The sequence below is a fragment of the Pseudophryne corroboree genome, chromosome 2, assembly GCF_028390025.1.
Source record: "Pseudophryne corroboree isolate aPseCor3 chromosome 2, aPseCor3.hap2, whole genome shotgun sequence".
Lineage (NCBI taxonomy): Eukaryota > Metazoa > Chordata > Amphibia > Anura > Myobatrachidae > Pseudophryne > Pseudophryne corroboree.
In genome coordinates, this window is record NC_086445.1 from 464,147,801 (window position 1) to 464,174,128 (window position 26,328).

Sequence of the window (26,328 nt, forward strand, 5' to 3'; positions counted from 1 at the left end):
ATATGCAAGTGAAAGACCCAAATTCAGAGTAATGTCATAAGTCACTTTTTTTCTGCTTTTAAAATACAATAATTAAAAGAAAAAAAGTCCCTTTGCCCCAATGTAACAGACCTTAGAGAGAGATAAAGTGGAGCTGTTGTAAAGTAACCAATCAGCTTCTGTCATTTATCTTCAACAGTATATAAAGTGACAGAAGCTGATTGGTTGCTAGGGGCAACTGCTCTACTTTATGTCACTTGAAGGTTCATAGTACATATCCTCCTGTGTCTTCTGTGGGGTAATCCTACCCTACAGGATAGTATGCAGCACTCAGCACTGTGTCTTTAGCTGATTGGGAGTGTAGCTTGTCACCTAATATACTGGGGGAATGAATCATGGCTATATGCAGTTCAGGATCAGCTCCATACAATGCATATGCCTGTGCACAGCAGTGTCACACATGGTAGCTTAGAGGTACTGTACTGACTTGTTATGGCTGTATGAGTCATTGAGTCAGTGAACTGATCAGTGAACTGTAATGAATCACTGAACTACTGAACTACTTGCAAGGAGAGTGACTCATGAGTCGTCAGGACAATGCAGTTCACTCAGCTCCACAGAGTCCACTGACTCCATGAGCACAGCAGTGACCCCTGTGGCAGCTGAGGTAAACTGACTCATGAGTATTCAGTATTCACACACACACACACACACACACACACACACACACACACACACACACACACACTGATTGGTTGCTATGGGCAACATCTCCACTTCTATAGAACTACCTAAGTATATGTACCATCATATTTTAATTATTTAAAGTTTGAAGGTTCATCAGACAAACAAACATATCCCCCTATGGCTTGTGTAGAGTAATCAGACCCTACAGGATAGAATGCAGCACTCAGAACTGTGTCTTTGGCTGATTGGGAGTGACAGTGTACCTTGTGATCACCTAATATGCTAGGTGAATTAATGATGGCTATAAGCAGTTCAGTATCAGCTCCATACAATGCATATGCCTGTGCACAGCAGTGCCACACATGGTAGCTTAGAAGTACTGCACTGACTCGTATGGCTTTAGGAGTCATCGAGTCAGTGAACTGATCAGTGAACACGAGGCTGAAGTTAGCTTCTTATTCGGCCAGCTTCTTATTCACTTCTTATTCGCTTCTTATTCGGCTCCAGCTTCTTATTCAGAAATTATTATATTAAAATAAATTAAATAAGGATAGATCACTAAGTTAACATTGCATAAACTTCAAATAGTGTCCCTTACACCAATTTACATGACATTTTGCATTAAACAAAAATGATTTAGGCATGAAAATGGTGGTAAAGCAGGCACAGACACCAGATTTCATCATTTTGAATAAGAAGCTGTAGCTGTGCAAGGGTTAAACAGCGTTGGTCAACAGATTTGACACTTGAAACTCACACAGGGTGGTCACTTACATATCACCCACTTGCAATTTGCCTTGACCAACAAGCATTTGGGCATGAAAATGGTGGTAAAGCGGGCACAGACACCAGATTTCATCATTTTGAATAAGAAGCTGTAGCTGTGCAAGGGTTAAACAGCGTTGGTCAAAAGATTTGATACTTGAAACTCACACAGGGTGGTCACTTACATATCACCCACTTGCAATTTGCCTTGACCAACAAGCATTTGGGCATGAAAATGGTGGTAAAGCGGGCACAGACACCAGATTTCATTATTTTGAATAAGAAGCTGTAGCTGTGCAAGGGTTAAACAGCGTTGGTCAAAGATTTGACACTTGAAACTCACACAGGGTGGTCACTTTCATATCACCCACTTGCAAGTTCCCTTCACCAACAAGCATTAGGGCATGAAAATGGTGGTAAAGCGGGCACAGACACCAGATTTCATCATTTTGAATAAGAAGCTGTAGCCGTGCAAGGGTTAAACAGCGTTGGTCAACAGATTTGACACTTGAAACTCACACAGGGTGGTCACTTACATATCACCCACTTGCAATTTGCCTTGACCAACAAGCATTTGGGCATGAAAATGGTGGTAAAGCGGGCATAGACACCAGATTTCATCATTTTGAATAAGAAGCTGTAGTTGTGCAAGGGTTAAACAGCGTTGGACAACAGATTTGATACTTGAAACTCACCCAGGGTGGTCACTTAAATATCACCCACTTGCAAGTTGCCTTGACCAACAAGCATTTGGGCATGAAAATGGTGGTAAAGCGGGCACAGACACCAGATTTCATCAATTTGAATAAGAAGCTGTAGCTGTGCAAGGGTTAAACAGCGTTGGTCAACAGATTTGACAATTGAAACTTACACAGTGTGGTCACTTACATATCACCCACTTGCAATTTGCCTTGACCAACAAGCATTTGGGCATGAAAATGGTGGTAAAGCGGGCACAGACACCAGATTTCATCATTTTGAATAAGAAGCTGTAGCTGTTCAAGGGTTAAACAGCGTTGGTCTACAGATTTGATACTTGAACCTTACACAGGGTGGTCACTTACATATCACTCACTTGCAATTTGCCTTGACCTACAAGCATTTGGGCATTAAAATGGTGGTAAAGCGGGCACAGACACCAGATTTCATCATTTTGAATAAGAAGCTGTAGCTGTGCAAGGGTTAAACAGTGTTGGTCAAAAGATTTGACACTTGAAACTCACACAGGGTGGTCACTTACATATCACCCACTTGCAATTTGCCTTGACCAACAAGCATTTGGGCATGAAAATGGTGGTAAAGCGGGCACAGACACCAGATTGGAACAGATTGGAATTTTTACTGCTATTTATTCCTATTACATCTGAATATATGAAGATAGACTAAACATATTAAAACATACAAAGTACACTTAGAGATAGACGAAATTGAATATAAGAATCACACACACGTATGGACGGACGGAGTTAAGCATTAGCACTGGGCTCACCCCTGGCATTAAACATTTTGGGGAAAAAACACGCTATTTTTTTAGTATAATAGAAGAAGTCACAGTTGACGTGCCTGTAGTCACAGCATAATAAAAAAAAAAGTGTTTTTAAAAAACAAAAACATTTAAACCAGTCAACCCTTATGAGTTGTAACTCCGGGCCTTGTTCAGGGTTGTTAGCAAACCAAAAAAAACACACTAATGGGCAAAACCATGTGCACTGCAGGTGGGGCAGATGTAACATGTGCAGAGAGAGTTAGATTTGGGTGGGGTGTGTACAAACTGAAATCTAAATTGCAGTGCAAAAATAAAGCAGCCAGTATTTACCTTGCACTGAAACAATATAACCCACCCCAATCTAAAGGGGGGTACACACAGTGCGATGTTCAGCTAATTTCTAAGCAATCTGACTAGAACGCTTAGAAATTAGTTGAACATTGCTCTGTGTATAGGGGTGTTGGCGACAGCGATGCGCTGTCCCACGCGTCGCTATCGCCGGTGCTAGATTGGCCTGCATGCAGGCACAATCTAGCAGGTTGCTCATTTCACCGTTGGTATGATTTAATGTTAGAAAGACTTTAAATGGAATGGGGGAAAAAAATTGTTCTATGAACGGCCCCACGTGTAACCCCCCCCGCCGTCCTCGCTCTGCACACATCGCACTATTTGAGCGGGGGGAGAGATGTGTGCTGAGCGGTCTGTGCTAGACCGCCCAGCACACACCTCTGGGAAAATCTCCCCGTCAGTACGGCCCTTAACTCTCTCTGCACGTTACATCTGCCTCAGCTGTAGTGCATGTTTTGCCCATTAGTGTGCTTTTTGGTTTGCTAACAAACCTGAATAACCCCCCTCTGTCTGCTATATTTTGGAACAGTGTCTGAGATTGTGCTTTCTACCTCTATCAACCAAGTGTCCTTTGAGTGACTTGTATGTAGATGAATGGTGCTGTATCCCTCCAGTGCAATTCCAGATAGTGATACATGCAATGCCATGGAACATACTGACCGTAATACCCTCTCAAGTGCTGCTATATTGGTGTTTCCATTTCTTTGTCAACCAACTGTGTGATGGAGTGGTATTCATGTGACCGGTGGTCAGGAGACCGATGGTCACATGACCTCCACCAACATCCCGCACCCTCACTATCCCGATGGTCGGCTTGCCGACCAACAAGGACTATTTCCACTTGTGGGTGTCCACGACACCCATAGAGTGGGAATAGAACCCGTGGCGACCGCAGGTCGCCAATGAGCCCGCAGCGTGGCGAGCACAGCAAATCCGCAACGGGCTTGCTGCACTCGCCCCTCCCCGCCGGGGTCCCGGCGGCGTTATGCTGACCGCCGGTCAGCTATACTACAACCGGCACATGCAGTAACTATATTTTACTTACATTTGCCCAGATTTATCAAGCCTTGGAGAGTGATAAATAGCATGGTAATGAAGTACCAGCCAATCAGCTCCTAACTGCCATGTTACAGGCTGTGTTTGAAAAATAACAGGAGCTGATTGGTTGGTACTTTATCACCGTGAAATTTATCCCTCTCCAAGGTTCGATAAATCTGGGCCTTTGTCTGTTTATATATGTTCACATATAAAAAATAATCTGATCACTAATTCCATTATCATATCATTTTATATGCTCTCAGCACCCTACCAATAGTCTAGTAGTATACATAAGGTGTATTATTATTTGTGAATTAAAAAAAATAATAATCTGTGCTGTTTGCCTATATAATATCATTATGGGGGTCATTCCGAGTTGATCGCTAGCTGAAAATGTTCTCTGCGCAGCGATGCTGCAAAAAAACAGCACTTCTGCGCATGCGTTTGCGGCGCAATGCGCACGCTCAACGTACTTTCACAATGGCCGATGTAGTTTCACACAAGGTCTAGCAAAGCTTTTCAGTCGCAGTGCTGGCCGCAGAGTGATTGACATGAAGGGGGCATTTCTGGGTGTTTTCAGGGAGTATTCGAAAAAACGCAGGCGTGCCCGGAAAAACGCAGGCGTGGCTGGCCGAATGCAGGGAGTGTTTGTGACGTCAAATCCGGAACTAAACAGTCTGAAGTGATTGCAAGCACTGAGTAGGTCTGGAGCTACTCTGAAACAACACAATTCTTTTTCGTAGTCGCTCTGCGATCCTTTCGTTCGCACTTCTGCTAAGCTAAAATACACTCCCAGAGGGCGGCGGCATAGCGTTTGCACGGCTGCTAAAAACTTTGTTTAAGAGTGCCATCCACAGATCATCTGCAAGTTCTGTAGACATCCAGTGTATGTGGGTTTGGTACACAAACGCTCCGAATATCGACAGGGTTTCAGAACCGACATTTCACATGTCAACATTTACAATGTCACATGTTCAAAATCTTGAAATGATGCATGTTAATAGTGCTATTTTACCCTAACTGCAGCCTTATCCTGCCATTCATATATTTATATTGTCGACATGTATAATGTTGACATTTTCAACATTATGAAAGAATATGCCGATATTCTGAACTATTCAACATTAGTTTCGACATCCTGAATGTTGATATAGTAACTACATACCATGGGCCGGGATGTAATGAAGTCCAAATTGGCCGGAGGTGCCGGTTCTTGGCCAAACTCTTCAGTTTTTTAAAGCGGCTATCATGTACAAGGCAAAACCATACCTTGTAAATGATTGACGCTTTAAAAAAACAAAACATCCATGTACAGCCAGGAACCTGCACCTCCGACCAACTCGGACTTCATGACGTGTATGTACATATACTCCTCTCTATTGTAAACTGCAGAGCTGCAGCATGAGCTGTACATGGAACACGTAGAAGTTCCAGGATATGGGTGAGATAAATAATATGTGCACATAGGTCTCACTAGGAGAGGATGGAACTCACTAATAGGGGCAGCAGAGAACATTAGAGGTGTTTACAGATATGAACAGACAGGAATTGATGGCTGCTAATAATCTAAACCTCTAGGGATAAAACTAAACAGGGTTATACATAGGTAGGTACTTCAAACAAACATCTAGTACAGCAATGAATTTAAATTTAATAGGATGAACACAGCACTGCCCTGAGTTTACTGCTAGTAAGTGGCAAAATGTTCAGACACAGAGGGGAGTTATTCAGGTTTGTTAGAAAAACCAGTTGCAAACGGCTGTTGTAATGTTAGTGTAAAGATCAAAAAAAGTATATGGTTTATTCAATGGGTTCAAGAGAAAATACTGGAACAATTTTTTTCCCTATTCCATTAAAGTTTTTCTAACATTAAATCATACCTCTCTCAACATGACCCTCTCCAGGAGGGACAGAATGCTCTGCTTATAATTGCCATCACCTGTGCTGAAACACCTTTCTTATCCATTAGCCTGTTCAAAACATGTGCCAGCAATCATAAATTAAGAGAAAAGTCCAGAAGCGGAGCATTCTGTCCCTCCTGGAGAGGGTCATGTTGGGAGGTATCATTAAATTCATTCCCACTCAGCAGTAACTACTGTTTGCACTTGCTTTCTGAGCTACAGGTGAAGGCCTTGTTGGTGTTACTGTCAATGAGTTCTGGAATTCAGCAACATGCTGTAACTGATTCCTTAGTGAGCAATGATCTGTATGTAGGTAATTTAGCCACACTACTAGAACTTTACAAAGAATCCCTAACCTATAAGACAAAACACTGAAACACAGAAAAGAGATGAAATTGTAATTATATGAAGGTTCAAAAAGTTCTAAAGGTTTATATATTAAATTACATTTTTGTTTTTCTCTACAGATTCTGCTAGTAACATCTGATCCATGTGCACACATATCAGGTAATAGCAATATAATCTATAAATTAGCTATATGGACCAGTGCTACAACTAGACATTTTGGTGCCCCCCCTCATATTTGAGACAGTGATAGCCCACGCTGCAGACGTGCACCAGAAACAAAGGGGAGTGACCTCATGGGGAAGGAGCATAGCCACAGAATCGTACCAATTTACATTACACCACAAAGTAGTGTCCGTTATTCACATTACACCGCACAGTAGTACCCCTTATACACATTACACTACACAGTAGTACCCCTTATACACATTATACCACACAGTAGTACCTTTTATACACATTACATCACACAGTGGTACCCCTTATACACATTACACCACACAGTAGTACCCCTTATACACATTACACCACACAGTAGTACCTTTTATACACATTACATCACACAGTAGTACCCCTTATACACATTAAACCACACAGTAGTACCTTTTATACACATTACATCACACAGTAGGACCAGTGTGCGTTATTCAAATTACACCGCACAGTAGTACCCCTTATACACATTACACCACACAGTAGTACCCCTTATACACATTACACCACACAGTAGTACCTTTTATACACATTACATCACACAGTAGTACCCATTATACACATTACACCACACAGTAGTACCCCTTATGCACATTACACCACACAGTAGTACCCCTTATACACATTACATCACACAGTAGGACCCGTGTGCGTTATTCAAATTACACCGCACAGTAGTACCCCTTATACACATCACACGGCACAGTAGTACCCCCTATACCGATTACACCACACAGCAGTACCTCTTATACACATTACACCACATAGTAGTACCCCTTATACACATTGCACCACGCAGTAGTACCCCCTATACACATTACACCACACAGTAGTACCTGTTATACACATTACACAACACAGTAGTACCCCTTGTACACATTACACAACACAGTAGTACCCCTTATACACATTACACATCACAGTAGTATCCCTTATACACATTACACAACACAGTAGTATCCCTTATACACATTACACAACACAGTAGTACCCCTTATACACATTACACCACACAGTAGTACCCCTTATACACATTACACCACACAGTAGTACCTTTTATACACATTACATCACACAGTAGGACCCGTGTGCGTTATTCAAATTACACCACACAGTATTACCCCTTATACACATTACAAGGCACAGTTACAGATTACACCCACTACATAGTAGTACCTCTTATACACATTACACCACACAGTAGTACCCCTTATACACATTACACAGCACAGTAGTACCTTGAAGACTTAAACCCAACTGTTTACCTGTGCCTTTCTCTGTTTTTCTCCTACCATTAACGTGCTGCCCAGCCACACTGGGCCATAAAGCTAATCCCTGCTGACCTTTTTATAAAGAACGTTCTGCTTTCTTAGCACTGTCTTCCCTTTTGCCATTGTGCTTGCCTTGGTTGTGACTGTGTAGCTGCCCCTTGTCTCCATGCTGCAGTAATATATTATATGTTTATACATACTGGAGGACTGAATGAGTCCATCAGAAATTACAGTAGGATTCCCTGAGTGCCATTGCGCCTTGCACCTTACAGCCTATCCAGACTGCTCTGCCGCCTCTGCCCATCTTCACCGGACCATCTATGACTGGCGTTCATCCTCTGCTTTTTATATTAATCATCTGTATTACTGGTACATTTTTCTTGTCTTCAAAATATATATACATTTGTTTTCTTTAGTGGACATAATATCCAATAACCTAACACGTACCATTTACCTTTCCAGAACTAATGTTAAACTATATCAATACATTTGTCAAACTATTTTATAGTATCTCTGGATACCCATCTTCCTGTTTGTTCTCCTGACAGAAGGACGCACCACAGAATGTCTTCCCTCTCACATCTGAAGGAAATCTTCCGTATGGCCGATGCTGTGTGCTTTGATGTGGATAGCACAGTTATAAAAGAGGAGGGTATAGATGAGCTGGCCAAGTTCTGTGGTGTGGGAGATGCTGTGGCAGAGATGTAAGTACAATACCTTCATGGGTACAATCTGCAACTTATTTTACGATATAAAACCATAAATATCATTGTGCCATTACTTTCAGACCACAACCCGTAGCCGACAGCAGCGATAACAGCGCTCTGTCTGAACACTAGAGACCCTGGCACAGTGCCAGGGTCTCTAGTGCTCAGACAGCGCTAACCACGCTGCCGGCTACGGTGAGGGGAGAGGAGGGGGCCCACGCACGGACACCAGAGTGGTAAGTATAAAAGAAATGGGTGCGGTGTGGGCCCCCTCTGGACCCAGGGGCCCGATTGCACCCCACACACTGCACCCATTATAGATACGCCACTGAATATAGGGTACCCTGGCCACCGATTCCTTGGTAACCGGGGACGCTTGTTAAGCTTCCCGGCCGCTGGCTCCCTAGCAAGGTACGGACGCTGGTGGAAGGGGTTGCACTGCGGACTTGTGGACATGCAGTGGATCTGTCCCACTGCACGGAGTTTGCAATCTAGGGAGGCTTGGCTGTGCCTGTTAGCTTATTGGATCATGCTTCCTTTATGCTTCCTGTTTCTGCCTCTCACTTTCTGCAGGTCACAGTTCTGGGTCGCAGAGGGAGCTTTTGTCTTTCTGTGTTATTCCTAGTTTGTGGGAAAATTCCTTCTGTTCTCTCCATTGTTAATTTCTTGCAGTATTCTGTGTCCAGCTCCGGATAACCATAGCTTCCAGTTTGGTAGCTTATGGTCTGAATCTTTAGTATTTATCTCCATTCACTTTTTCAGGTGTCATTTCTCCATATGTGTGCTTGTTCTCCTACGTAATTATTTGTATTATGTCTCTAACTGTATAGTCCTTCTCATTCTCATTCTCAATTTCTTATATCCCTGTGCCTTCACATTATCAGCCTTTGCCTCTTTAGTATTTTTCATCTTTATCTTTTGTCTTCTTCTGTGTTGTTTAATTACCGGCATTGATTCAGGTCACTAGGGGTTGAGTTTGTATTACCACCAGCAGCGTAAGTCCAGATGGCATCCCAATACTGTTAGGCACGTTCCGCCTTATGGGAAAGGTTGCTATTATAGGCAAGAAGACCCGCTGGTGAGTTCTACAAGTCTCAACCCTGGGTGTACAAGGGTCACTGCCCAAAAGATTTTTGGCAAGCCCATCCATTGCGGAAAGAAGATTCTACACTTGTAGCATTAGTATTTTGATACTAATATTATCAAATGTGTGTATTTCATATTGTACTTTTTAAAATGTTTACCTCATCCTCCCAGTAAGATGATGGCTTAATTATGGCACAATATTTAGTAGGTGGCAAACATAAAGGCAGGGCTGGACGGCAGAGCGTGCATAGCAACTAGAAACATTAAAATAAATTGCAGCAGGTAGCGTCAGTGAGCTATAACTAGAGAATATGTGTTACGTAGCAGCTACACAATTTCCCCAGTAATAACTCACTGGCACTATCAACTGCCATTGGAGGCGCACATTAAAATAAAATATACGCCTCCAAAAAATACATTTATATTTTTTGATTCCAAACCGTGGCATAATTAACCCAATTATGTAAAAAACTAAATAAAAAATAATCTATATTATAATTCTTTAACCCTGTGAATCCAGTTGTAAAGCGCAAGAGCTATAAGTAAATGTGAATAAACAAATCCAGATATGCTTATAATGTACAGCAGGGGTAAGTAACATTTGGGTGAGAGCAGTTGCCTACTCTACTGAAATAGACCGGAGGCTCCCGGCTGACCAAAAGAGCATTCATGTCTCCTGATCCTGCATCGTGTTTGCCCAACGCAGCCCATTTCCCAAACAAAGTTGGCTTTCCGGGCGACCAATGAGTCATGCTGGGATGTGTCATCGTAGCCACATTCCCAGCTTTACAGTGCCGAATCTTGACATTGTATAGTGGGGACGAGGCTATGATAATTTGATTGTGCTGTCACGCCACCCACCTGTCACACCCTCCGTACACCTCACCACGCCCATCCTCCACTGTGCCTACCTGGCTATCCCCTCCTGGTCAGTATGATACAGATATTTACAAAATGAATAGGTAGCAAAAATGTTAGTGGTTTAACTCTCCTTGCTTTATTGAAGCCAGTCTGCTCAGGTTAGGCTAATCATTTGTAATCTGAAGACGTTTCAGAATTTTGTACTGTTATTCCACTGTGAGCAGGACTGACTGTGGCTCAATCACCAATGGCTCTGGCTTAGTTCAGTATGCAAGACGTGCTTTGGTTCCCTGCTTTGGAGAGGGTACAGTGCGCCAAAAGGCTATAATTTATAGAGGAAAGGAGGTGAAGGGGAAGATAGTAGCACACTTAGAAGAGGGACTGATCCAATGAGTGCTATTCAAAATATCCTCGAGTGCCACCTTGTGGCACTAATACCAGAGGTTGTCTACCACTGATCTACAAAAATGTGTATGTCAATGCAGATGTATTAAGCCTGGAGAAGTGATAAAGCAGTGATAAGTGAAAGGCAATAATGCACCAGCCAATCATTCCGGGTTTGAAAAATTACAGTTAGGAGCCGATTGGCTGATGCGTTATCCGCTTTCACTTATCACTTCTCTAGGCTTAATACATCTGCCCCCTTATATTCAACAAGTGCTCTATGAATGCTTAAGGAATGACATCAGTGTCTCATCTCTGATACTGTGAGACATTGAAGCCAGTTTGCCAGTTTATAGGACCTCTGTGCACATGATAGGATTTGCTATTTTGTTCTTGATAACACCCTAATTCTAGATGTACTAAGCCTTGTGAAGTCATAAAATAGAGAGATAAAGTAGAAACCAGTCAGCTCCTGTCATTTTTCAAACAAAATCTGTAACACAGCAGTTCGTGGCTGATTGGCTGGTAATTTATCTCTCTCCACTTTATCACTCTCTTAAGGTGGGTACACACCAGTAGATATATCTGCAGATCAATTGATCTGCAGATATATCTATGTACGGATCGGGCAGTGTGCTGTGCATACAGACTGCCCGATCCGTCGGGGGACTGACGTCATGAACTGGGCGGGCGGGCGCCCGCCCAGTTCACCTGTCAATCACCGCCGCCCGCCGCAGCATGTGTATGGGCGCTCGGACTACCGCCCCGTACACACACAGCGACGCGCCAATATATCGTTAGATATATTGGCCGTCGGCTGTGCTGCGCAGCCGACGCGATACGTCTGTGAACGACGGAGTTCACAGACGTATCGCCCGTACACACTGGCCGACGCTCCCGCGATATATCGGCCGTTCAAGAGAACGGACGATATATTGACCAGTGTGTACGGGCCTTAAGGCGTAGGGGTGTATTCAATTGATGTTGGATCCTTTCTGATGAAAAGGATCCGACATTTCAGTATTCAATTAGCGGCGGCCGTTCCCAAAAATGCCAGTCCAACTTTTATAAGTCGGATTGACATTGTCGGAAACAGGGCTAAAATCTGTTGAATTTAGCTGTGAATCCGACAAAACACGTGGATCCGCGGCAAATCCACACACTTTCCGACAAGTCGGATTTTCTGACTTGTCGGATAAACGGAGTTTGATTGAATAGGTGGAATCTGTATTCGACCTCAAACTCGCGTTTATCTGACAAGTCGGGAAATCTAACTTGAATTGAATACAGCCCTTAGTGCATCTTCCCCATAGTTATTAGACTGCTGTCAGTAGTTTTCTATAGCAGATGTCTCGCATATCATTGTTATGGTTCCTTGGAAGCTGACACTTTGCTCCCTATTCTCTGTGGGTAATACTCTGTGTACCACAGATAGGGCAGCCTGCCAGACATTCTGGAGCTTCAGGCCAGAGTTTATGAATCATGTGAGGGGCACAATGGCTGCCATGTGAATGTTTGCATTCTTTTCCCACAGTCAAAGGGGAATTCGTACGGTGGAGATTTGCTTTTTAATATCATTGAGTAAATACATGGGAGAGTGTTCTTTTTTTTTTTTTTTATTGTATAATTCTTTATTTTAGAGGTCAACCAAAATACAAAAAATACATAGAAAAGGGGGCTACATAGACCCAAGAAAGACCAAAGTTTGAGTTTAAATATGGTAACAAGTAAAACGTAATTTCTCATACATCCTAGAGGATGCTGGGGTCACTTTAGAACCATGGGGTATAGACGGGATCCGCAGGAGACATGGGCACTTTAAGACTTTGAAAGGGTGTGAACTGGCTCCTCCCTCTATGCCCCTCCTCCAGACTCCAGTTTTAGGATTGTGCCCAGTGAGACTGGACGCACTACAGGAGAGCTCTACTGAGTTTCTCTGAAAAAGACTTATGTTAGGTTTTTTATGTTCAGGGAGGCTGCTGGCAACAGTCTCCCTGCTTTGTGGGACTTAGGGGAGAGAAGTATGACCAACTTCTTGTGAGTTTAATGGCTCTGCTTCTGGCTGACTGGACACCTGAGGGTGATGATCGGTGGGTACACCTAGATGCTCACTCCCACAGCCTGCCGTCACCCCCTCACAGAGGCAGAAGTCAGAAGACAGGTGAGTAGCAGAAGAAAGAAGATTTCTTCAGTGACGGCATTCTGAGGTACAGCGCAGCAGACGGAACGCTGCGCGCCATGCTCCCACACAGACAGCACTGCAGGGTGCAGGGCGCGCGGGGGGGACCACACCTTAGTGTCTAGGCACTGTCCTAACCCTCGCCAGTATAAATATTGAGTAAAATAAGCGGGACAGAAGCGCGCCTTTTAGGGGGCAGAGCTTCTTTCTCACAGGTCACTCTCAGCTCGGCGCCATTTCCTCTCTAGGAGCAGAGACGCTGGTCCTTCCTCACACTGCTGACAAGTATCAGGGTGCAAAACGGGAAGGGGGACGCAGTATAATTTGGTGCAATATTGTTGATATTAAAAGCGCTACAGGTCTGGGGCATTATTAGTGTTTTCAGAACGGTTAATTTGGCGCTGGGTTGTGAGCTGTCAAATCCCCTCTGTGTCTCTCTGACAGACTGTACTGTGGGTCTGTTCCCTATACACCCGGTGTGACTGTGGGTGGTTGGTACACGTGTGTCGACATGTCGGAGGTTGAGTACTCTCCCCAGGAGGAGGCTGTACTAGGGACACAAACAGCTGTGGGGGTGACCCTGTCGGCACCGCCGACTCCTGATTGGGTAAATGTTTTGAATGCTTTGAATGCTAATGTGGCTCTTATTAGTAAAATATTGGATAAGTCTGAGTCCCAGACCCAGGCATGGAAGAAATCTGTGGAGGATGTGTTATTACAAGTCCAGGACCCCTCGGGGTCACAAAAACGTACTTTTTCCCAGTTGGCAGACACTGATACCGACACGGACACTGATTCCAGTGTCGACTATTATGATTCCAGATTAGATCCAAAATTGGCAATTCAGTATATGATTGTGGCGGTCAAAGATGTTTTACATATCACTGAGGACCCTGCTGTTCCTGATAAAAGGGTCTGTATGTATAAGGAAAAGAAACCTGAGATAACGTTTCCTCCCTCTCATGAATTGAACGCTCTATTTGAAAAAGTCTGGGAAAGTCCTGACAGAAAGTTTCAGATTCCCAAAAGGATTACAGTAGCTTATCCGTTTCCCTCTACGGATAGGGAAAAGTGGGAGTCACCCCCCACTGTAGACAAGGCCCTGTCACATTTGTCTAAAAAGGTGGCTCTCCCGTCGGCAGCCCTTAAGGATCCTGTAAACAAGAAACTACGTTAAAGTCCACAGGTACGCTACTCAGGCCTGTCATTGCATCTGCGTGGGTGAGTAGTGCTATCGAAAAGTGGGCAGACAACTTGTCTTCTGATGTAGATACCCTAGATAGAGATAGCACCCTCTTGACGCTGGGTTATATCAAGGACGCTGCAGCATACCTAAATTAAGCTGCGAGAGATATTGGCCTTTTGGGATCAAAGGCCAATGCCATGGCAGTCTCAGCTAGGCGAGCATTGTGGATTCACCAATGGAATGCTGATGCTGATTCCAAGAAAAGTATGGAATCTCTACCATATAAAGGTAAGGCCTTGTTTTGTGACGGCCTCAATGATTTGGTATCTACGGCTACCGCGGGTAAGTCATCCTTTTTGCCTCATGTTCCTCCACAGCAAAAGAAAACGCACCACTATCAGATGCACTCCTTTCGGCCCAATAAATACAGAAAGGGCCGAGGTTCTTCCTTCCTTGCTACTAGAGGAAGGGGAAGAGGTAAACGATCACCAGCCTTGTCGGGCTCCCAGGAGCAGAAGTCCTCTCAGGCTTCTGCCACTTCCACCGCATGACATTGGGGCTCCTATGCGGGAGTCCGCACCGGTGGGGGCACATCTCAAACTCTTCAATCAGTTCTGGTTTCATTCGGACCTGGATCCTTGGGTCTTACAGATAGTATCCCAAGGGTACAAACTGGAGTTTCAAGACGACGATTTTTCAAATCGGCCTTACCAGCTTCTCTTCCAGACAGAGAAGTGATATACGACGCAATCCAAAAGTTGTGTCAAAATCAGGTCATTGTCATTGTTCCCCCGTCACAACAGGTAGAAGGCTTCTATTCAAGCCTGTTTGTGGTCCCGAAGCCGGACGGCTCGGTCAGACCAATCCTAAACCTGAAATCCCTCAATGTCTACCTAAGAAGATTCAAATTCTCTCCGAGCAGTGATCTCCAGTCTGGAGGAAGGGGATTTTATGGTATCAGTGAACATAAAGGATGCCTACCTACATGTTTCCATTTATCCTCCGCATCAGGCTTACCTGAGGTTTGTGATTCAAGATTGTCATTACCAATTTCAGACATTGCCGTTCGGTCTGTCCACGGCTCCGAGGATTTTCACCAAAGTGATGGCGGAAATTATGGTTCTCCTTCGCAAGCGAGGAGTCACGGTTATCCCGTACTTGGACGATCTCCTGATAAAGGCGAGATCCAGAGACCAGTTGGTGCAAACATTGCACTATCCCTGGCAGTTCTTCAACAACATGGTTGGCTCCTAAACTTGCCAAAATCGCAGTTGATTCCGACGACGTGGTTGTCGTTTTTGGGAATGATACTGGACACAGACCTACAGAGGGTTTTTCTTCCAGTGCAAAAGGCTCTGGAACTTCAGAGTCTGGTCAAACAAATTCTGAAACCAGCAAGAGTGTCAATCCATCAGTGCACTCGTTTACTGGGGAAGATGGTTGCGGCCTACGAGGCCATTCAGTTTGGCAGATTCCATGCCAGAGTTTTTCAGTGGGATCTGTTGGACAAGTGGTCCGGATCCCACCTGCACATGCACCAAAGGATAATCCTGGCTCCCAAGACCAGAATCTCACTCCTGAGGTGGCTACACAGCTCTCACCTCCTAGAGGGGCGCAGGTTCGGAATCCAGGACTGGATCCTGGTAACTACGGATGCAAGTCTCCGAGGCTGGGGTGCAGTCACACATGGGGAAAGCTTCCAAGGCAGATGGTCAAGCCAAGAAACTTGTCTCCACATAAATGTTCTGGAGTTAAGGGCCATTTACAACGGCCTTCTACAAGCGAAACATCTTCTTCGCAATCTGCCCGTACTGATCCAGTCGGACAATGTAACAGCAGTAGCGTACATAAACCGCCACGGCGGGACAAAAAGCAGAGCGGCAATGGCAGAAGCCACAAAGGTTATCCGCTGGGCGGAAAAGCATACAAGCGCTCTGTCAGCAATATTCTTTCCAGGAGTGGACAACTGGGAAGCAGATTTCCCCAGCAGACACGATCTCCATCCGGGAGAGTGGGCCCTCAGTCAAGAGGTCTTCACGGAGGTGACAAGTCAGTGGGGAATTCCTCAAATAGACATGATGGCATCTCGTCTCAACAAGAAGCTTTAGAGATATTGTTCCAGGTCGAGGGACCCTCAAGCAATAGCAGTGGATTCACTGGTGTCACCATGGGTGTTTCAGTCGGTGTACATATCCCCTCCACTTCCTCTCATTCCAAAGATTCTAAAGATCATAAGAAGAACAAAGGTTCAAGCAATCCTCATTGTCCCAGACTGGCCAAGGAGGGCTTAGTATCCAGATCTTCAGAAATTACTCATAGGAGATCCCTGGCCCCTTCCTCTACGCGAGGACCTGTTGCAGCAGGCGCCGTTCGTGTATCAAGACTTACTGCGGCTACGTTTGCATGGCAGTTGAACGCCAAATTCTAGCCCGAAAGGGTATTCCCAGTGAAGTCATTCCCACACTTATTCAGGCCAGGAAGGGAGTAACGTCTAAACATTACCACCGTATTTGGAGAAAATATATTTCTTGGTGTGAATCCAAGAAGGCTCCTACGGAGGAATTTCAACTAGGACGTTTTCTCCATTCTCTTCAAACAGGTGTGGATGCGGGCCTAAAGTTGGGCTCAGTTAAGGTACAGATTTCAGCCTTATCGATTTTCTTTCAGAAACCATTGGCCTCCCTTCCAGAAGTTCAGACATTCGTGAAAGGTGTGTTGCACATCCAACCTCCATTTGTGCCTCCAGTGGCACCATGGGATCTGAATGTGGTGTTGCAATTCCTTCAATCACATTGGTTTGAACCTTTACAGGAGGTGGAGTTGAAGTTCCTCACTTGGAAAGTGGTCATCCTATTGGCCTTGGCATGTGCAAAGCGGGTGTCTGAATTAGCGGCCTTGTCTCACAAGAGTCCTTATTTGATCTTCCATGAAGATAGAGCTGAATTGAGGACACGTCAGCAATTTCTACCGAAGGTGGTTTCCTCTTTTCACATGAACCAACCGATTGTGTACCTGGATGTGGTGAGAGCTTTTAAGATTTATGTCGACTCAGATTAGGAAAACAGAGGCTTTGTTTGTCCTATGTGCTCCCAACAAGATTGGGTGTCCTGCTTCCAAGCAGACCATTGCGCGCTGGATCTGTAGTACGATTCAGCGTGCTCATTCCATGGCAGGATTGCCGTTACCGAAATCGGTGAAGGCCCATTCTACTAAAAAGGTGGGCTCATCCTGGGCGGCTGCCCGGGGGGTCTCGACGTTACAGCTTTGCCGAGCAGCTACTTGGTCGGGGTCAAACACTTTTGCTAAGTTTTACAAGTTTGATACCTTGGCCGATGATGACCTCAAGTTTGGTCAGTCGGTGCTGCAGAGTCATCTGCACTCTCCCGCCCGTTCTAGAGCTTTGGTATAACCCCATGGTTCTAATGTGATCCCAGCATCCTCTACGGACTAAGAGAAAATAGGATTTTAATACCTACCGGTAAATCCTTTTCTCTTAGTCCGTAGAGGATGCTGGGCGCCCGTACGTACTGTATCTGCAGTTTATTAGTTGTGGTTACACACATGTTGTGTTATGTTTATAGTCAGCCTGTTGCTGAAATTGTTCATGCCGTTGGCTCGTATTCTGTTTATTGCCACGTTGTGCGGCATGCTTGAGGTGTGAGCTGGTATGAATCTCACCTTAGTTTAACATTAAATCCTTTATCTCAAAATGTCCGTCTCCCTGGGCACAGTTCCTATAACTGGTGTCTGGAGGAGGGGCATAGAGGGAGGAGCCAGTTCACACCCTTTCAAAGTCTTAAAGTGCCCATGTCTCCTGCGGATCCCGTCTGTACCCCATGGTTCTAATGTGACCCCAGCATCCTCTACGGACTAAGAGAAAATGATTTACCGGTAGGTATTAAAATCCTATTTTGCCACCCATGGGGTCCACGAATGAGAGGAGAGGTCAAAATGAAGGGGGTGTGGGTCTACCTTCTTTTATTTGGAAGTTTAGTGTACAATGTAATATTTTTATATGTTTTGTGAATTATTATTATTATTATTATTATTATTGAAAATCAAACTGAGCTAAACCAAACTAAGTCTTATTTACCATAAAAATAAAAACAATCTCCTGTCCCATCCCTATCAGTTGCAATGATTCTCCATCTGTTGTCCATGGATTGGGTTCTGTATTAGGTTGTTCCCAGTGGGAGATGGGACTTAGGAGGTACTGTAGCTTTCACATTAAAATCAGTGTGGGATTTTATTTATTTTCCAAATACACAAGAATGCCTATGTTCTGAACTTGTTAGAAAATTACTGAGCCAAAGATCCTAAATGCAGGTCTGCAGAGTTCTCATTTAGGTTAAATCTTTTACAGTCTAAAGGTGTGTACACACGGTAAGATATTTTCTTCCGATTCTGACTATATAGTCAGAATCGGAAGAAAAGATAGTGCAGATCGCAAGGTGACAGTCACCTTGCGATCCCGATCCGATGCCGATGCGCGGCCCCGCGCGGTCGGCATCGGCAGAAAAAATAGGCTGTGCAGGCAAGTCAATCCTGGCTATCTCTATAGAAGAGATAGTCAGGATTGACATCGCACATAGCCAGCATCGCAAGCACACTCATTATGTGCTTGCGATACTGGCTAAGTGCCGACCCGGCCCCCTGTCGCACGGTGAGAATCGGATAAGTCCGAATCTCACCGTGTGTATGCACCCTAAGGGTGTGTACACACGGTGAGATCCTTGCTATGCCCGATTTTCACTTGCGATTTCCCTTGAACTCCCCGGAGCCCAGATAGGACAGATTTTGACTAACTTTTCTTGAGATATGGACTATGTGTGCTTACGATTTTGGCTTATGTGAGATTTTGGCTTATGTGAGATGTCATTGACATGTGAGATGAACTAGATAGTACACCGATCTAGCAAGGATTGACTTGCCTGCACAGTCTATCTTTTCTTGCGATGCCGACCTGGCGGGGCCGCGCATCGGGATCGCAAGGTGACTTTCACCTTGCGATTTGCACTAACTTTTCTTGCAATTTTGACTATATAGTCAAAATCTCAAGAAAAAATCTCAACGTGTGTACACACCTTAACTTTCATACTGCCTAGCTTGTCAGAAACAGTGATCAAAGTTGTAATTATTCTAACAAACACATGTTTTTTATTTTAAACATCCCATGGTTGTGTATAGGACTCGCAAAGCAATGGGAGGATCTCTGACATTCAAGGCCGCCCTGACTGAGAGACTTGCCTTAATTTGTCCATCGCGGGAACAAGTACAAGCGCTGATTACTGAACACCCTCCAAGGCTCACCGAGGGGATAAAGTGAGTTACATTAGTCTGCAAGGTCAGTCCAAATACAAACAAGGATAAGAGAAAGCATGGATTTCACAAGCAGCTTCCACTTTTTTGTGTTTGCAATTTGAATTTTCATTTCACTATTTAAAAGGCCCTGAACAAGTTCACTGTACAATCGTCAGTAGACCCTATTTCAAACGATGGTTAAAATTTGAGGTTCAAGGTTCGCATTTAAAATTTATTGTTTTTGAAATAAAAATATTATTTTTATATTTTGAACTAATTGAAAATATTTCAACATTTGTGTTTGAGGCTTGTCCTTTACAGCAGAATAAAAAAACCTTCCAAAATATTTCACATTTGAACTGTCTTGCACGTGTGCCAACTCCTTCAAACACGGTTATATACTGTAGATCCGACTCTGAGCATAGTTGAACCTGTTCAACTTTTTGGTGTTTTCTTTTTCTTAATGTTTCTAAAGTATGAGCAACTATGGCATGCTATATCATTTTAGAATAATTTTCCCTAACCAGTTTGTGGCTGAAAACATGGACTGTTTTTTAGCATCAGTAACCCTTATTACAGACGACGGCTTAATATTACTCATGTTGGCTTACTGGCTCTCTGTGGACTTGTACGTCACAGAACATGGACTCATTTTATTAAACGTACGGTCTAGCTTCTCTTCAGAGCCTATTCAAAAGTGTAACATTCAAGTAGCGGAGGAAGTGTTACATCAAGATAATGGATACCTTTTCAGTTTGATTCTGAGATGCCTGCAATACCAGTTGCATCTTTAGCAATCTGCACATGCGTCAGGGCCTACATATACAAGTTAGAGTAATTATGGTAATTCCTATGGAACTCAGTCGCACCTCACCTTATAACTGAACAGCAACAGGGCATTCGCGCGTACCATGTTTACCGTCAGCGTGTTGAAGAATTGCAGGCTATATAGAGAATATGCATAGATCAATCCAACTTAAGTCAGATCTTCTGCTCCAACGATATGGCTGGTGCAGATACATACTGAGGATGATGATGAAATGGGTACTTTCACCAGTGTATGGATTGGGGCAGTGTTGTTGAATAGATGTAGTTAACTCTCAACACTGGCGTAAATCTGCATTTATTTCTGAACACGGAAAGCAGGTGCAATTACAACCGCTATGCATCCAAATCTGCATCAGACCCTTTGCGTTTATATTCATGTATATTACCTTGTGCAGTTTGGGATACAAGGCTGTAGGTTTAGTTGTTTTTCTTTCTAACTTGTTAGGTAACTTACATTTGATGGTGTCCGTTTTGTAACATCTCACCCACCATTCTTTTCTCCTTTTAAGGGAACTGGTACACAGACTGCACCAGAGAAATGTACAGGTCTTCCTCATATCTGGAGGATTTCAGAGCATTGTGGAGCATGTAGCCACGGAGCTGGACATCCCTCTGACTAATGTCTATGCAAACAGGCTCAAGTTCTACTACAGTGGTAGGTTTTACACCTTGAACTTAACTGAGAACAAGAAGAAATCTGTTTCTAAAAAGCCAAATTCAAATAATATATTTTTTGTATATAGCACTTTTCTCCCAGTAGGACTGAGAGCACATCATTGCTGATTTAAAACAATACAATAAAAAAAATAGCTTTCTAGCATATTTTCACATTTTTTAAAAATGCATAGAAGAGCCATTTCACCCAATACACCCAATTAATGACACTAAAATAGTTTTATTATGGCCACAAATAGACTTCTATAATGTTTTCCTAAATTAGTTTGTCTTTATTTTGGGTACAGGCAGATTTCCCCATGTTCTCCTATACTTATCTCTGGTTTTACTGGCTAGAAGTATCTTGCAAATTTGTTATTGCCATTTTGGAATAGAATAGGTGCGAAAAATTGGAATGTGCATACCCCGATAAGCCGTTTTATCAGCAACTTTTGTATGATAGATGAGAAAAGTTGATCTGCGATAAATTGACACATTTTCACGCGTAATAGGAAACCCCCCCTAAGTATGCAAGTGTTGCCTGAAATTATAATCACTATTTATTATTGATAGTGTATAGATACACTGCTGGCAAGAAAGCAGATTTAAGTCAGATCCACATTAAAGCAAGTAGACCAGCTACCCACTCCCTTTTAGTGGCACTCTGGGCCTGATTGTCAGTTGCACGCACTGTCGATGTCAGACACAGTGGCGCAGTTCTTTTCTTCTGCGCATGCGTCTACGTGACACTGTGCATGCTTCCAGTCAGAGCTGCATGGGAGACACATGGTCTTAGAAATGTGTTGAAAATGTAGTGAGCAGTGACACGGAGGTGGCTTAGTGCACGCATGTACATAGTCCATCTTATGGGCGTGTCGCCGTCGTGATGGTGAAAGCTTTTGCGTACATAAGCGATCAGTAGCACACATCGGAGGCCAAACATGGATAGAGAAGCCGCACCTGTGGCGTGTTACAAGTTCCCATATTACCTCAGGGTCGAAACGGACAACATTGCAGACAATGTGTCTGCAATAACGTGGCAGTGAGAGTGCCTACAGTGCTAAGTCGGTTGGGTGTCTGTTTTTTCCTGTCTATTAGATAGGGAAAAACAGACACCCAACTGATTTTTCAAACAATTGAATACCCCCCACTGACTGCTTCTGGGGGCCCTGCTGTGCTCTTCATGCACAGGGGCTGGCGCATGTACAGCAGTTGAGTTACAGTTAGTAATGGAACTAAAGTCCTCAAACAAGCCCACACTGCACACATACTGGTCACTTCACATGATAATTAGAGCAGAGCAGATGGTAAGTAAATCTTGCAGTGTGCAGATACTGCAATATGAATTGCCTATCAAAATGTTGTACCCTTTGATTATTTGCAAGGCCCTTTCTCACTCATGGATTACCACCTGTTCCTAAACTCACTAGATTACTAACTCCATGTATTAAATATACCCACTATGGCACCTTATGTCTCCATGACAATAAAATAATAAAACCCATCTTTATATGTGCACTTTGTCTTGATAACGGGAATAGGAAGCACTTGCTGCACACATACATTATGATTTATTTCTTCTGCATTACTATTCTGGATATTGGCCCTCATTCCGAGTTGATCGCTCGCTAGCTGCTTTTAGCAGCATTGCTCACACTGGGCCACCACCCTCTGGGAGTGTATCTTAGCTTAGCAGAATAGCGAACGAAAGATTAGCAGAACTGCTACTAAATAATTCTTTGCAGTTTCTGAGTAGCTCCAGACCTACTCACAGATTGCGATCAGCTCAGTCCGTTTAGTTCCTGGTTTGACGTGCGTTCGGCCAGCCACTCCCCCGTTTCTCCAGACACTCCCGCGTTTTTCCCTGACACGCCTGCGTTTTTTAGCACACTCCCGGAAAACGCTCAGTTACCACCCAGAAACGCCCCTTTCCTGTCAATCATTCACCGATCAGCAGTGCGACTGAAAAGCGCCGCAGGATCCACAGCAAAACTGCTAAGTTTTTAGTTAAATAACTAAGCGCATGCGCCCTGCGTGCCTTGCGCATGCGCAATTAGCAACAAATCGCAGCATAGCGAAAATCGGCAATGAGCGAACAACTCGGAATGACCCCCATTATTTTTACCTCATGTATCTTATGAAACAATCTGCACACTTTAGCTCTAATTAATATTGCACATTACAGCCATGTGACATATGGATAATATTGACAATGACCTTTTCAAAATCTCTTGTAAAATGAAAGTGACCGATCAGATCTTACACACAACTACATTTGCCTATCCAAGAATACTATTACACAATCTTGATGTGTTTTGTGTCTATGTTCTAAACATAAAGCTGCAAAACCAATCCATGAACCCAGAAAATGGTTTTAAACAAGCGTCTCTTGATAAATGATTGCTTTGTAGATTGCTGGAACTGCTCTTTAAAGAAGACAAATAGTAATTTTGAGGAATTATCTGTCGGGTCTGTAGATCGAACTAACAGAGCACACACCAAGTACAAAAGTTAGAGAGGCTACAAAGAATCTTGAATTAAACTGTAGTTTTTGCACAAGAGAATGGTGAGATTGATGTACACTGATGTGGGCTTTAGATGTCTATTACAGGAAAATATAAGGTTACTAGAAATCTCCAGCAAGTTCCATGACCATGTTCTCGAATGCTTTTATACAAGTCATGGATCTTGATGTGATTTGTAATAAGTTCAGAGTTTTACCATCATTCATGGTTATATGCAATCCACATGACTTCATGGCGCTCCACTGACGACAGCAGCCCCACATATACATAGTTAATGGTTTGAGCATTTGAAACGGTGCTCAACGTTTTTAGTCAAGTGTTTTTAGTGAAAGTTTTCCAAAAACAACAAAAACAAAACAGGTATACAAAAAATAAAAGCATACAAAATAAAGGACAATGAAAACATATAAGACAAGCAAAGTATCACATGAAGATGTGGAGAATGAAACGTGGCAAATATACAAACATATAACAATAGCAATTAAGTAAACACGGAGCAGGGCTAAGTATACAGAAAACATACGAAGAGATCAATAAATAAGGAAGAATCACAAATATGACAATAGCCATCATGTATAATAAAACCAGCAGTGAATGACCAGGAGAAGGTGCTCAAGAGCATAGCTAGACTCCTGCCAGAGGGTCAAAACGCTATCAATTTTAAAAGAGAAAACAGCGGCGGGATGTAATGGAGTCCAAGATCGCCGGAGGTGCGGGATGCCGGGCCAATCTGGGATGTTTTCTTAAAGGGACAATCACTTACAAGGAAAAGCCATGTCTTGAACGTGAGTGCTTCTTTAAAAAAACATCAGAGATCGGGCAGCATCCCTCAGCACCGTCAATCTCGGTCTCCACTACATCCTGCCGAATATGTCTATTGTATTTCATACAAATTCATATTTACTGTATATAGTTTTACACGCACAAATATACAATCTTCTATAATTTGATACTATATTTCTCATATGTCCTAGAGGATGCTGGGGTCCACTTCATGACCATGGGGTATAGACGGTTCCGCAGGAGCCATGGGCACTCTTAAGACTTTTCAATGGGTGTGAACTGGCTCCTCCCTCTATGCCCCTCCTCCATACCTCAGTTTTAGAAATGTGCCCAGGCAGACTGGATGCACTCTGAGGAGCTCTACTGAGTTTCTCTGAAAAGACTTATGTTAGTTTTTTTATTTTTAGGGAGAACTGCTGGCAACAGTCTCCCTGCTTGCAGCAAATAACCTCGTAAACTGGATAAAAGGGGGCATAAGATGCCAAGGCACAGCCCTACCCCCGCCAGTATAAATATTATGTGAAAAATCTCTGAGGAGAAACGCGCCATTGCCCGGAGGTTCCTCCTCAGGCAGCCAGCACTCTGTTCAGCGCAATTTTCTCATTCACAGACTGCAGAGAAGACGCTGGTCCTCCTCCAGGGGGCTTGGGTGCTAAATCATATTGTTCATAATATAATAGCGCTTAAAGGTTTCTGTGTATGGAGTACGTGACACAGGGATTTTGTCTCTGTGTACAAAGTACGCGGCACAGGGATTTTTTCTTTGGCCCTGGGTTGTGAACTGGCTGCTCCTAAACTGTGTCCCTCTGACAGATTTTACTGTGGGTCTGTCCCCTATAAGTCCCAGTGTGTCTGTAAGAGTGTGTTGTACACGTGGGTGACATGTCTGATGCAGGGACTTCCTCCACGGAGGAAGGCATTTTAGGGACACAGAGTTGTAATGTGGTGGCGCTGCCGGCACACCAAGAGCCTGCATGGGTGAAAGAAATACATGATAGTATGCATCATATCAATAGGAGATTAGATAAGTCTGTATCTCATGCTAAGTGCTGGAGAAAATCTGTGCAAGATGTGATTTTTCACGGCTCTGTTCTTCCATCCGCAGGCGACCCCTCTGGGTCACATAAGAGACCATTTGCGAATATTGTGAATACTGATACCGACACGGACACTGATTCTTGTGTCGACAATAGTGAATCTAGAGAAATAGATCATAAATTGGCAAAAAATATACAATATATGATTGTAGCTATAAGGGAAGTGCTGGAAGTCACGGAAGCCACCCCTGTACCTCAGGAGAAGGCTTATTTCTATAAAGAAAAGAAATCCAAGGTTACCTTCCCTCCTTCCCATCAGATAGCTTATCCTTTCCCGGTGGAGGACAGGAAAAAATGGGAGACACCCCCTGTGTTAAACAGTGCACTGTCCAGGTTGACAAAGAAGGTAATTCTCCCAGCACCTGGCATGGCTTCACTAAAAGAGCCGGCAGACCGAAAGATGGAAACTAAATTGAAATCCATTTATGTTACCAATGGTACGCTGCCCAGGCCCACTATTGCTTGCACGTGGGTGAGTCGCGCAATTGAAAAATGGTCAGAAAGCGTGTCATCAGAAATTGACACGATTGATAAAGATGAGATACTCCTTAAGTTAGGGAATATCAAAAGACGCTGCCGCATACATGCTAGAAGCGATGAAAGATATTGGACTCTTGAGTTCACAAGCCGCTACCATGGCAGTATCGGCTCGGCGGGCGTTATGGATTCGCCAATGGAACGCGGATGCAGATTCCAAAAGAAAT

The 26,328-nt window shown here is 43.7% G+C and overlaps 1 protein-coding gene across 3 annotated transcripts in view; it reads left to right on the forward strand.

Annotated features, from left to right (window-relative positions):
• The window catches only part of PSPH (phosphoserine phosphatase), a 33,253-nt gene that overhangs the window by 1,476 nt on the left and 5,449 nt on the right, over window positions 1-26,328 (forward strand). The window contains exons 1-5 of one of the 3 annotated variants that reach the window (XM_063953781.1): window positions 5,695-5,744; window positions 6,672-6,711; window positions 8,582-8,737; window positions 19,624-19,758; window positions 21,075-21,220. In XM_063953781.1, the coding sequence (XP_063809851.1) occupies window positions 6,695-6,711; window positions 8,582-8,737; window positions 19,624-19,758; window positions 21,075-21,220 (454 nt within the window). In that variant the 5' untranslated portion in view covers window positions 5,695-5,744; window positions 6,672-6,694. Of the gene's footprint in view, window positions 1-5,694; window positions 5,745-6,671; window positions 6,712-8,581; window positions 8,738-19,623; window positions 19,759-21,074; window positions 21,221-26,328 lie in introns of those variants that run through there. The other 2 variants (XM_063953780.1, XM_063953782.1) reach the window with 2 other exon arrangements.